We start from the raw sequence: 13560 nt of genomic DNA on the forward strand, positions 1-13560 counted from the left end.
CAACTAAAAAATAGTTAACATTTATTGAGTATTTTATTCTATACCAGGTACTGTCTCAAGCACTTTACACATATTAATCTGTGCTGATTGTATGCCTACCCCTCCTTAGACACAGCATGGACATAACAGAGAATCGTGCAAAACTCCATTTCAGATAGGATGTATGGATAGTATGGTTTATTATAATTTAAAGTTTATTGTTCTCATAATTACAGGCTACAGTTTAGAAGTTTGAAACATAAGAGAAAATTCTATAAAGAGAACTCAAATAAACCTGAACAAGTAGGTAGAAGATGGTTAAAACTTCATAAGTAGTGCCACTTAGCTCTCAGGAATACTTATCTGTCCTTTCAAGCACAGGCTCTGGAGCCAGAGTCAACAACATAAAATATAATCATAAATGACTCTAAGACATTCATCCTACACAAGTGAGCATGGAGATTTATATATATATATATATATATATATGTATATGTATATATGTATATATATATATAATACATACTTTAATATATTATATTGGTCCACTGAGTATACATATTTTAATAAAAGAATCTATGTAATCCAGTTAAACACACATAAGATTAAGGTATACTTATTACATCGAAAGTTGGTGTTTATAAGTTACAGATATTTAGTACTTTCCAGAGTGTTCTTTTAATTAAAAAAAATATTTTAAAACCATTTCAAACATCTGTTCATTTTCCCAGTGCAAAAGAAGGTTGTTCAAGTCTACTTACCTTTTTCCTAAAGTGTTAAGGGGAAGAAAAAAACCCAAAACTCACTACCATTCACAACTCCCAATACTACTTTCTCAATCAACTTTTGCAGTATATCCTTATAACTGGATTAGTTTATCAAAATTAAACCCTTGTGATTATGATTCAGCCCTTGCTTCATATGTATGACTTTTATGCTGAAATGTTTTAATCTATAAAAGTAGAAAAAAGCTAACAGTGCAAGAAAGTGGTTCAAATTTGTTTTAAACTGCAGCAATTCAATTGTGTGTGGAGAGAAAAAAAGTACCATTTCAAGATGAAATGAACTGGATATTTTGGAATTTATTCATAGGCTAGGCAACAAGTTACTCTGATTAACACAGATCAATACCACCTTGACTTGGTAACCACAGAGATATTTAATTAGTTTTTAGGTGCATTTTCCTTTATCTTGGTTTTCAATACATTATCTAAATCACTGACTCATGTTAAAAAAAAATAAGATTACAATTTACAGCCTACTTCACAGTCCATTTTAAATTCAGCTTGTCTGCTTGGTCAATTTTACAGGAGATAGGCTTTTAACACATAAAGAGCTTCGATAATTTGGCAGGTCTCTTCTCTCCCAATTAAAAAACACAAAATTTTTTTGCTAGCCTGCCAATTTTGTAGGTTAAAAACACAAAGAGAATAAACTATTTTAATCCACAAAAATGGACAAAAAGCAATAATATGATTTAATACACGTCACTTTTTTCAGTTGTATTCAGTGAATGTTTTTACATTTCAAGTAACTGAACCTTCATTAAAGAAAAAAAAAAAAATATATGTATACAAAAAGTTAAAGTACCTTCCAGTTCTAGCTTGCTAAAGTTTCTTCTGCAAAAGTAGAAAAATAAACCTACCATGAACTAAAGAGGACAGTGCCATGGCAGTGGCAGAATGGCTGCCAGGTTAAGATTTTTGCTTACCTTATATTGATGGGTATATTTTAAGTGGTAATTTTTCTCCACCCTCTAATGCTTAAAATTATGGAGAGGTATGTGTTTATCAAAATTCCCTAAGTCCAGAGAAGAAAATTTTAAATATATTTCACACATGAGGCTTTAAAGTTTTTATTTAGGAAAAGATTGAATCTGAAGCTATAATGGTTCAATCTAAAGCATCCCTTTTTCAATAGTGGAGTCAATTTATGCAAAATATTTTTTCTTGTCTATAAAAAACAAATTGAACAGTATTTTGATTATAAGGAAATACAAACATGTACTTTAAACTAGCCAACTCGCTCTGTCATAAAAGAAATAGGATGTTCTTTCCCTTCCCCTCTTTCAACCATTTAAATTAGGGGAGAATACTGCCAACTTTAAGAACCCCACTGGCTATCATCAGAGTAACTACAGAACAAGGGTAGCAAAGGGATGAAACTATTTCTCTATATTCCAGAAGGCAGAAGCTTGGGTGCTCTAGCTTTCCAAGTAAAAGTAGCACAGGCAGGCAAAAGCTCACACTAAATGCACACCAGAACGGGGGCCTAGGTGAAGTTATCTGGGCTACCGCTTTTACAGGGGGAAAAAAAGGACAAATCTGAAATGGAGTTTAAAAAAAACAAAAACTTTTGTCACATTTACAGGAATCTCAAACCTTTTGTATTCCCATGCTCATAGCTAGTTTTGATACACACTGTAAATAGCTTCAGTATTCAGGAAGAAGAGTATTGTGTGATTGACAAAGAACAGGAAAATTCTTCATGCTTCTGATACTTCAGATTTGCTGAGTGCAATAGCCAGTTCTAAGTCTTCTTGCTCTTGCTGATTCAGTCGGGCAAGCCTCTGCTCTTCCTCTCTCTCACTCTCCCTCTTGGCCCACTCAATCATATCTTCTTCAGAGGGATACTGCCATTTAAAAGACAAATGAACAAACGAATAAATTCATGAGCAGAACAAACACAAGAAGGAAAAAGAACTTTTACGAAATGATATCTAACTATTTGTTTCACCTTCTGAAGGACTCTGTAAATAGTCCTGTTAATTGTTAATTTTTTTTTCTGAAACCACATTTAATCAGTTATTAAAATATGATTTAATCTTAAAAATTAATGCAGTCTACAGATAGTCTATAAAATGGAACATTAAACATCATTTTTTTAAAAAGTGGAAATTCTTAAGGTGAATCAGGAGATTTAAAAACAGGAGAGGGCTAGCATTTTTATCTAATGTGAAACATTAACTACTTCAACTTCAGTGAGTATCCTCACATGATAAATCATTTTCAACTTAATCCCACTGGTGATTTCCTACCTTATCCTAGCCCTTCAGGTACAGAAAAATTATGAAGCAAAGAATATCTATACATACATAAATTTTGTTATACATAAAATAAGAGTACTGGATATACTAAATAAGATGTGAACCTGATCAATTTTTTAATGCATTATAAAGAATTCAGTAGACATTGAGAACTTTATGACCTAGTCTAAATAAAACCTTAATGCTGGTAATTATTAAGTCAAGGAAATACACTTATCCACCTGAAAGAGCAACTGTGGCAGATACTAAATAAAAAAATTCTACCCAGTTTCAAGTCCTGTCATACAGAGGAATACCATAACAGGATGAACACCATAATAGGATGAAGTGAAAGAAACTGTCAGGCTTTTTGAAAATGGTAGCTTTTCCCCTAGGGAATTAGAGGGCCTTTGAAACTTATAATACTTAACAAATCTTTCATAATTAAAAAAAGAAGACATTTTTATTATGAGCTGCTTAATATTATACTATACGGAGATGCTGGAATATGAAATAAGCAAAATGCCTTAGCTATTGTTCAAGACTCATTCCAACCAGGTTTTGACTTGCTGAAATCATATTTAAGATATTAAATGCCACAAACTGCCAGAAGGTTATTTTATATTAAGAGGATTATACTAAGAAGAGCAATTCTGGATTCTCTGCTCGAAACAACTCAAATTCCATCTAATAAAAGGCAGTATAATTCTGACACTCTCTGTTTTCCAGTATTCAAAATACTGATTCCTATTCTGCTCCTTTACATTCAGAGGAAGCCACTGAAACTTAAGAGTACAGATTCAAAAGCTGGGTAACTGAGACTAATTCTGTCTGCCTTAGTTGCATACAGATTCCTGCCTACCTCCTTTCTAACTAGAAATGGCTGCAGGGATAAAGTGACGGGTTGAGGGACCCAATGCTACACTGAGGGAGACATTAGGCACATTGTGGTCAGAGTCACCTGGCCACTAGATCTCTTATTTCTAAAATCATCTCAAGTGCTTAAGGTATTAAGTAGAGGAAAATTATTGCTTTGTTATAAAATAGCGATAATGAAGGTCATTTTACCTGAAAAAACATCTGGGAAAATGAAACACTGTTAGTTACTCTAAGAATTAAAAAAAAAAAAAAGCCTTGTTTTTATCTAAATAATGATGGAATACATGTCATTGCTTAATGTCCGTCCCTCCAGAGTGACACTTCAAGCTGGTTGTCCCATTTCTGTGATCTTATAGACCCTGCCTATGGTCTTGTCACAGAACTCTTCTATTGTCTTTACTGGCCTGCCTATGTTAGTCAGCTCTGGGAGGATGCAGAGTAAATATGGAATGCTAGTGAATTAGAGCCCCCCAAATAATTAAAGATTGTTTAGCTCTTAACAATCATATTTATTTAATAAAACCAACATTTACTTTTTAGGGACACTACTATATGAAACCAGAGTTTTATTTTCAATTCAAAGAATTCCTGGCCCTATCCTCTCATAATTGTTGACTGGTCTCCAGAAATCATCAAGGCTTTATACACAAACACACAAACACAGTTACAAATACACAAACTCATTATTGGCATTATTCATCCAGAGGGCAGACAGCAAATGACTCTCTAATGGCCCATCATCCATAACAATTTGCAAACTAATAACTGTCAGATTTTATTTATATTGTTTACCAAGATCAAGAGAAGGGTTTTGCAAAACAACTGGTATATAACCCAAGAATTAAGACTACAAAAATCATTTGAGCAATGAAATACTTTTAGAACCAGCAAACAGAATCAAACAGAGATTTTTTTGGTTGAGGGAAGAATAAAGATCATTTTTAACATATTGGTAAATTTAGTTGAAATAATGCAAATTTGGCAGACTCCAAAATAATCTTTGAAAACTCTTTAAACTGTAAATGGAAAGATTTTCCCCCAAACAGCCCATTCACAGTACTTACAGCACTGAAGTTAGCAAAATTGCTTGGGTCAGCCTCTTTACTGGTAGTGGTAGTAGTAGAAGAAGAAGAAGTGAATGGATCACAAAACATATCAGGATCTTTTTCTTTGGGGCTGTCATTGCCTGGGAAAGGCTGAAATGGATCATTCAGTTTAAAGGGATCAGAAGAATCCGATTTGTTGATGGGTCTTTTCCCTGGATCAAAATCATTACAATTAATTCAACCAGCAAATATGGCAAACACAAACACACAAGAACATGAACACAGGGAGCATTAAAGAGCTGGGGGTGGGGAATGGGGGTCAGTACCTCAAACACATTCTTAATATGGTCTTAAACTATCACAGCCAACACTATGTCCTCAAATTTTCACACACAACCTCTCAAATATATTCTAGCTCTGTGTAGCTAAATGGAAAAATAGCAAAGAAGGGGGGAAATGGGCCGGGAATCTTATCTGCCCAGAGAGTTGACCTTCTCTTCTCCAAAGCAGCATGTTCCCAAGAAAAGAGAGAGGAATGGACAAAACAGCAGGAGAATGACAAAGAATAATGACAAAAACGGCCTCTGCTGTGATAACCTCTGCCTGATACAGTTATCCACCAGTGGCAGGAAGGGCAAATGAGCTTTGAAAAATGCTAATATTCTTCTGATTTTCCTCTGGATCTATATGTAACACCTGGGAGCATGAAATTAAAAACTACCTTGGTAAAGCCCACCTATTTCTTGCTATTACAATATTTCAAACTGAAGAATAAGGAGAATGCTTTGAAGACCAGGCCCTAAATCTTTGTGGGTGCTGATCAACTAAATCTTTTACCAAACAGCATACTGTTGCTCATTAATTCAGCACCATTTTCAAACAAGTTTTCTAATTTTAAAGACTTAAACTCAGTACATTCTGAAGAAAGGATAATAAGAACAGGTGCTAAAATATCTTCAAATATATATATTTTCCTAAAGACGTGTTAAGCTGGTAAGAGCAATCATAACAACAGATTCTTTCTGGCACTGTAGCAGCTTACAAAAGGATCTCAAAGGATCCTTCCACAATCCTGTGAAGGTAGGCAACATTAGAATTAATGCCACCATTTAACAGCTCAGATAGCCGAGGTTCAGACATATGAAGTTACACACTCAAGATCATAGAGCTAGTCAGAGAATATCCAGAATTAGAACCCAGATCTTTAAGCTGCAGTTCAACAAACCATCTTTCTTTCCTTGATTTTTCTACAGTGATATATACTCACTTTGCTGAAGTCTTAGATTTAGTTACAGCACTAGTATATTAGTTTACTTAGGATTTTAAAAATAACTTCACTGTTGGCACCTTACTGGTATAAAACTTAAATGAGCAAATTAACCATCATTTTTTAAAAAATATATTCTGACAACCTTACTCTCTAGTGATATATGATACAGGCTACTTTTCCTTAAAAGATAAAAGGAGTTCAGTTCAGTTCACCTGATTTTTCAACAGGTAGCTGGGTCTTAACAATTTTATTTGCAATTCTTTAAATCAAAGAAGAAAAAAAAATCTGCCCAAGAAATACCATAGGGAGGCTATTATGAAAAGGCAAGAATAATATTCTAGAACTACTGAGGCTGAAAATTTACCACGGAATGATATATGGTTAAAACAATAATGTACCAGATGTGTCTTCTCACAAGTAGCACTACAACTATTCAGGGGATTGCCTTTTTACCACTTCTCATGAACTTTATTATCTTCATTAAAAACAAACAAACAAACAAAACCCCTTTTTCTTTACAGTGCTAAACAAAACAAAAAAAATAAGAATAGTAAGAATTTGTTTCTAGACCAAAAACATCACTTTTATAAAATAAAGGAGTCTCTTATCAAGTCAAGTAAAATAATATTTTCCTTCAAGAAAAATAATACTTTCTTTTAAAATTCTGATACCGAAAAGCTGAATTCTGGATACCAAAAAGGCCATATATTCTCACATTAAAGGACTTAAGGAAGACTTCACATTTAGCAGGAAAAAGAAAGGGACTTCGAATTAATCTTTGCTTACAGAAATTTATTAAAATACCAAAGCGCAGGAAACTGTTTTTCAAATGGTAATCAATGAGCTTCCAAAAAGTAAGAGATTTCGTTGGTACTTTCCTTTTTTCATTTACTGCCTCTCTAAAATGATTTAAAGAGAAATTAGCTCTTGCTAGAAAAATAGTTCATGACAGTTACACAGGCTGGCTTCTTAGGCACATATCTGTAATTCTGCATTAAAGTCAGAACAGATGATGGCAGCAGGCTTCTGCTGTGTTTTTGGACTTGTTTTGTTTAAGGCCCTTTATATAAAGTCTACAAATAAGGCCCACACAATACTTTTCAGAAAGAAAAAGGAAGTAGTTGATTTAGGAAAGGTATCAACTCTCATACCAGGTGGTGGTGGGCAGGGCCTTGTTGGAGTTCCAATCTTTGGTGGCAGTGCTGGGGGTACATCTTCAGTTTTGATGGATGTTTCCTCAAGCATATTTTTTGTAATGACCATATTGCTGATGGAGCTTGATGTGGATGAACTAAAAGGATCTTCATTGTTGACCTTTGTTTGAAAAGAAATTACTCATGGTTATATATATTATGCCAACCAAACCGTATGCGGTTATGGAGCATTTGGAAGAGTGATCTTCAGTATTATGCAGCTTTATTTATTTCAATTCTGAGAGCACTAACATTTTAACCTTTGCATTCAGAACCAAAATGGAAAAAAATTTTTTAATTGTTCTATATGAGTAGTGATTATAACATCACTACTTATTAAGAGCAACAGATCGTACCAAAACAAGCCAACTCTGGATTAAAGGTTTATTAAGATTCAGGTGATACAAAACCATTGAGGCCCTTTATAAAGAGACTAATATATTTTTCCTCAAGTGAATATCTGATCCAAAAGATAAAGGAAAAAATACCGATTCCACACTTGCCAATGCACTTAAATATAGGAAAGATTTAATACTAAAGTCAAAGAAAATGGCATCTTAAAAAACAGTAAAGACAACCTGAAAGTCAATTTTGTTTTTTAAGCAAACTGATCCCATGGCATAAGTCTTATTGTGGGTCTGAAGACCTGGCCTCTCTAATACATGGAGTAATGAAAGATTCACTTTTCTATAATGAATCAGATATTACAGTTTAGGCCAGTGTTTCTCTAAAGAAGCATGCTGACATTTTGGGCTGGATATAGCTCTGTGTTGTGGCGTTGGACAGGGTGTTGCACAACATCCCTGGTCTCCAGCCACTAGATATGAACAGCCCTCCTCCTCAGCTGTGACAACCGAAAATGTCTCTAGACATTGCCAAATGTTTCCTGGGGGGTGGGGGTGGGGGGAATAACACCCAGTTGAGAACCAATGATAGAGACAGTGTGACATATACTCTAAGTTTACTCTTTTGGCCTGAATCAATCCTAGGGCTACATTGGAAAATAGGTAGTTGACATATATAGTCTACTACCTAATAGTGCTGGGCTATTAATTATCTTAATACTAACCTTAACAGTCTCAGAACATAAAATCAAGTAACCAGTACAGAGAGGATGGAATGAATGTCCAGATTTTACAGCTATTGACCCAGACAGTCAACAGGGGGAAAATGTAATTCAATTGGAAGAAACATGTTTAAAAAGACAGAAGGCTCTTAAAGGTGTTGAGCAGACCTGCCAGTAGAAAATTATAATTATCTGTACCATCACCATTGTCTTTGTGCACAGAAATGTCTACTTTGATTACATATTATATTTCATTTCTGTCTGAAATCAATGTTTGCTGTGCCTTACTGAAATCAAGTTGCAATCTCTATGAGGGTCAGGTTATAAAATCAAAAGGAAGGATCACTCCTTTGGTGGAAACACAGTATATTTTACTTTCCTACTAAGTATTGCAGATTACCTTTGACAATGTGCTGAAGTCAGCAAATCCATCTTCAAATGATTCATTTCCAAAAACAGAAGCAAAGGGGTCTGTGGCTAAAATGAATAAAGAAAATCAATGTAATAGGACAGAAAGACATCAAATTTCATGTCCTCTTTTGGTTAGTAACATTCAGACAAATGAAAAATATCGAATGCCAAATATTAGTCCCTGAATTTAAGTCCACAAAGACAGTTTAGCACACGGATGAATCACTGAAGAATCAAAAACAGGTGAACTAACTCTAGGTAAAGTGTTTAAGGCTTTGGAATACACGTCAAATAATATAGCACTTAAACTATTTCTAATAAAGACATCATGAAGTTAAAAAAAAAAACTACACCATTAATTCCACATTTCACACACACCCTTCAAGGTCCATTTCAAATACTACAATATCCACAAAGCCTAGAATAACCTAGGTATCTCTAATTCACACGGCAAGAAGTGATTTCTTCCTTCTTTGTGGCACTGACAGCATTCTAGTTTGTATTATGGTTATCTGTGATTGATATATCACCCCTACTAGATTGTAAGGTTCTTAAAAACAAGGAATAACACTTATCCAACAAAGAACGAATGGTCAAAAAAGATTCATTGGCCATATATAAAACTGAAGAAAATAAGAAGATAGAGTTCCTATGTCTGAAAAGTTCATAGTACAGTGACAGACATATACACAAACAATAATAAAATAATCTTAAATGAGCTATTAGAGAGGTATAAAAAACCTGTAGTAGAAGCCATTAACTGCTGGGAGAATCGGGAAAAGCATCAAATAAGCCATTACATTTGACCTAGGTCTTTTAAATAAGGGATGGAGTCTGCTGAATAGATGGAGGTGGGGGAGAGAAATCTATTCCAGGCAGAAGGAACAGTAATTGCAAAAGCAGTATTTAATCCCTGCTCCACAGGCATGAGAAGTTATCTGTTCCATCACAGTGCACTTAACAAATAGACTAACATTTTCAGCTGGAACAAACTGACTTACGTTGAGATAGGTTTTGTCTGTTCAGGCATAAAGGCTACCAATAAGATCAAAGAATATTTATAGGAATTGCTGCTTGATATAGGAAAGCAGAAAGAAACAAAGGAAGAAGAAAGTGAATCTCAAAAGAGAGGATAAGACAGAGCAAAGAGGCATAGAAAAATGCTCCTTGCTCTTCCTTAACTCATCTTTACATCAAATCAGTTTTAGGACAAAGTGTGCTCACCCACTCATTTAAATGTGTAAAGTGTGCCCTTACCTCTAACAGTGAGTACACCATGGACATAAACAGAAGAGGGGCAAGGAAGATATACATTATCTTTGTCTTGTCACCAAGACAGTCATGAGGTGGGTAGAAGCACAGGGAAAATCAGTCCATTAGGGACACACCAATAACTCTGAACCTGAAGAGGATGTTGAGAGTCCAGAGTTACAGGAAATCCTACAGCTTTAGCCATAAAAGATGGTTTTGTATTACTACATATCTGCTGCATCCCACAGCCTCAGGCCCTGCCTAGTCATGGGTGCTGTTTCAGGCTTTCCCTTCTTTCTCCTCCTCTTCCTGTAATTCCTGATGCAGTGGCAGCTGAGGCACAGCCTGAGCAGGATGCAGACGCTCTCCTGATTGGTATGGGCTCATTTCACTTGACGGACTGAAAAATCTGCTTCACGCTTTTGCTCTGCCATGGTACCACAGCTTTTACAAGCAGTCATAACACATGTGACAACACTGCTGAGTTAGGTCAGGTTTGACTGAAATATTATGAAGTGTACATTGTGAAAGACACTAATAAAAAACATGACACTTGTATATGAAGAATATGCTACATGTAGGTTACTAGAGTATTTTTTAAACATCTTCATTGGAGTATAATTGCTTTACAATGGTGTGTTAGTTTCGGCTTTATAACAAAGTGAACCAGCTATACATATACATATATCCCCATATCTCCTCCCTCTTGCATCTCCCTCCCACCCTCCCTATAGCACCTCTCTAGGTGGTCACAAAGCTGATCTCCCTGTACTATGTGGCTGCTTCCCACTAGCTATCTATTTTACATTTGGTAGTATATGTATGTCCATGCCACTCTCTCACTTTGTCCCAGCTTACCCTTCCCCCTCCCCGTGTCCTCAAGTCCATTCTCTATGCCTGCATCTTTATTCCTGTCCTGCCTTTAGGTTCTTCAGAACTTTTTTTTTTTTTTAGATTCCATATATATGTGTTAGCATACGGTATTTGTTTTTCTCTTTCTGACTTACTTCACTCTGTATGACAGACTCTGGGCCCATCCACCTCACTACAAATAACTCAGTTTCGTTTCTTTTTATGGCTGAGTAATATTCCATTGTATATACGTGCCACACCTTCTTTATCCATTCATCTGTCCATGGACACTTAGGGTGCTTCCATGTCCTGGTTATTGTAAATAGAGCTGCAATGAACAGTGTGGTACCTGACTCTTTTTGAATTATGGTTTTCTCAGGGTATATGCCCAGTAGTGGGATTGCTGGGTCGTATGGTAGTTCTATTTTTAGTTTTTTAAGGAACCTCCATACTGTTCTCCATAGTGGCTGTATCAATTTACATTCCCACCAACAGTGCAAGATGGTGCCCTTTTCTCCACACCCTCTCCAGCATTTATTGTTTGTAGATTTTTTGATGATGGCCATTCTGACTGGTATGAGGTGATACCTCATTGCAATTTTGATTTGCATTTCTCTAATGATTACTGATGTTGAGCATCCTTTCATGTGTTTGCTGGCAATCTGTATATCTTCTTTGGAGAAATGTCTGTTTAGGTCTTCTGCCCATTTCTGGATTGGGTTGTTTGTTTTTTTGATATTGACCTGCATGAGCTGCTTGTATATTTTGAAGATTAATCCTTTGTCTGTTGATACATTTGCAAACATTTTCTCCCATTCTGAGGGTTATTTTTTCAGCTCGTGTATGGTTTCCTTTGCTGTGCAAAAGCTTTTAAGTTTCATTAGGTCCCATTTGTTTATATTTTTTAATTTCCTTTTCTCTAGGAGGTGGGTCAAAAAGGATCGTGCTGTGATTTATGTCATAGAGAGATAATAATATGGTTTTACTCCTTCAATTTGTTAATATGGTTTATCACACTGATTGATTTGCGTATATTGAAGAATCCTCGCTTTCCTGGGATAAACCCCACTTGATCATGGTGTATGATCCTTTTAATGTGTTGCTGGATTCTGTTTGCTAGTATTTTGTTGAGGATTTTTGCATCTATGTTCATCAGTGATATTGGCCTGTAGCTTTCTTTCTTTGAGATATCTTTGTCTGGTTTTGATATCATGGTGATGGTGGCCCCGTAGAATGCGTTTAGGAGTGTTCCTACCTCTGCTATATTTTGGAAGAGCTTGAGAAGGATAGGTGTTAGCTCTTCTCTAAATGTGTGAGAGAATTCGCCTGTGAAGCCATCTGATCCCAGGCTTTCGTCTGTTGGAAGATTTTTAATCACAGTCTCAATTTCAGGGCTTGTGATCCGTCTGTTTATATTTTATATTTCTTCCTGGTTCAGTCTAGGAAGGTTGTGCTTTTCTAAGAATTTGTCCATTTCTTCCAGGTTGTCCACTTTATTGGCATAGAGTTGCTTGTAGTAATCTCTCATGATCCTTTGTATTTCTGCAGTGTCTCGTTGTTACTTCTCCTTTTCGTTTGTAATTCTATTGAGTCTTCTCTCTTTTTTTCTTGACGAGTCGGGCTAATGGTTTATCAATTTTGTTTATCTCCTCAAAGAACCAACTTATAGTTTTATTGATCTTTGCTGTCATTTCCTTCATTTCTTTTTCATTTATTTCTGATCTGATCTTTATGATTTCTTTCCTTCTGCTAACTTTGGGGGTTTTGTGTTCTTCTTTCTCTAATTGCTTTAGGTGTAAGGTTAGGTTGTTTAATTGAGATGCTCCTTTTTTCTTGAGGTAGGATTGTACTGCTATAAACTTCCCTCTTGGAACTGCTTTTGCTGCATCCCATAGGTTTTGGGTTGTCGTGTTTTCATTGTCATTTATTTCTAGGTATTTTTTGATTTCCTCTTTGATTTCTTCAGTGATCTCTTGGTTATTTAGTAGCGTATTGTTCAGCCTCCATGTGCTTGTATTTTTTACAGAATTTTTCCTGTAATTGATAACTAGTCTCACAGCGTTGTGGTTGGAAAAGATACTTGATAAAATTTCAATTTTCTTAAATTTACCAGGCTTGATTTGTGACCCACGATATGATCTATCCTGGAGAATGTTCCATGAGCACTTGAGAAGGTGTATTCTGTTGTTTTTGGACAGAATGTCCTATATATATCAATTAAGTCCATCTTGTCTAATGTGTCGTTTAAAGCTCGTGTTTCCTTATTTAATTTCATTTTGGATGATCTGTCCATTGGTGAAAGTGGGGTGTTAAAGGCCCCTACTATGATTGTGTTACTGTCGATTTCCCCTTTTATGGCTGTTAGCATTTGCCTTATGTATTGTGGTGCTCCTATGTTGGGTGCATAAGTATTTACAATTGTTATATCTTCTTCTTGGATTGATCACTTGGTTGTTATGTAGTGTCCTTCTTTGTCTGTTTTACTGGTCTTTATGTAAAGTCTATTTTGTCAGATATGAGAATTGCTACTCCAGCTTTCTTTTGGTTTCCATTTGCATGGAATATCTTTTTCCATCCCCTCACTTTCA

The 13560-nt window shown here is 35.5% G+C and overlaps 1 protein-coding gene across 1 annotated transcript in view; it reads right to left on the reverse strand.

Moving 5' to 3' along the window:
• Window positions 1–2464: 2464 nt before the first annotated feature.
• Window positions 2465–13560, reverse strand: part of EPS15 (epidermal growth factor receptor pathway substrate 15) — a 66419-nt gene continuing 55323 nt past the window's right edge. The window contains exons 10-13 of the mRNA XM_065892203.1: window positions 8859–8935; window positions 7351–7513; window positions 4948–5141; window positions 2465–2611 (exon numbers count right to left, since the gene is read on the reverse strand). Of these exons, the coding sequence (XP_065748275.1) occupies window positions 2465–2611; window positions 4948–5141; window positions 7351–7513; window positions 8859–8935 (581 nt within the window). The remainder of the gene's footprint in view (window positions 2612–4947; window positions 5142–7350; window positions 7514–8858; window positions 8936–13560) is intronic.

The sequence above is a fragment of the Phocoena phocoena genome, chromosome 1, assembly GCF_963924675.1.
Source record: "Phocoena phocoena chromosome 1, mPhoPho1.1, whole genome shotgun sequence".
Lineage (NCBI taxonomy): Eukaryota > Metazoa > Chordata > Mammalia > Artiodactyla > Phocoenidae > Phocoena > Phocoena phocoena.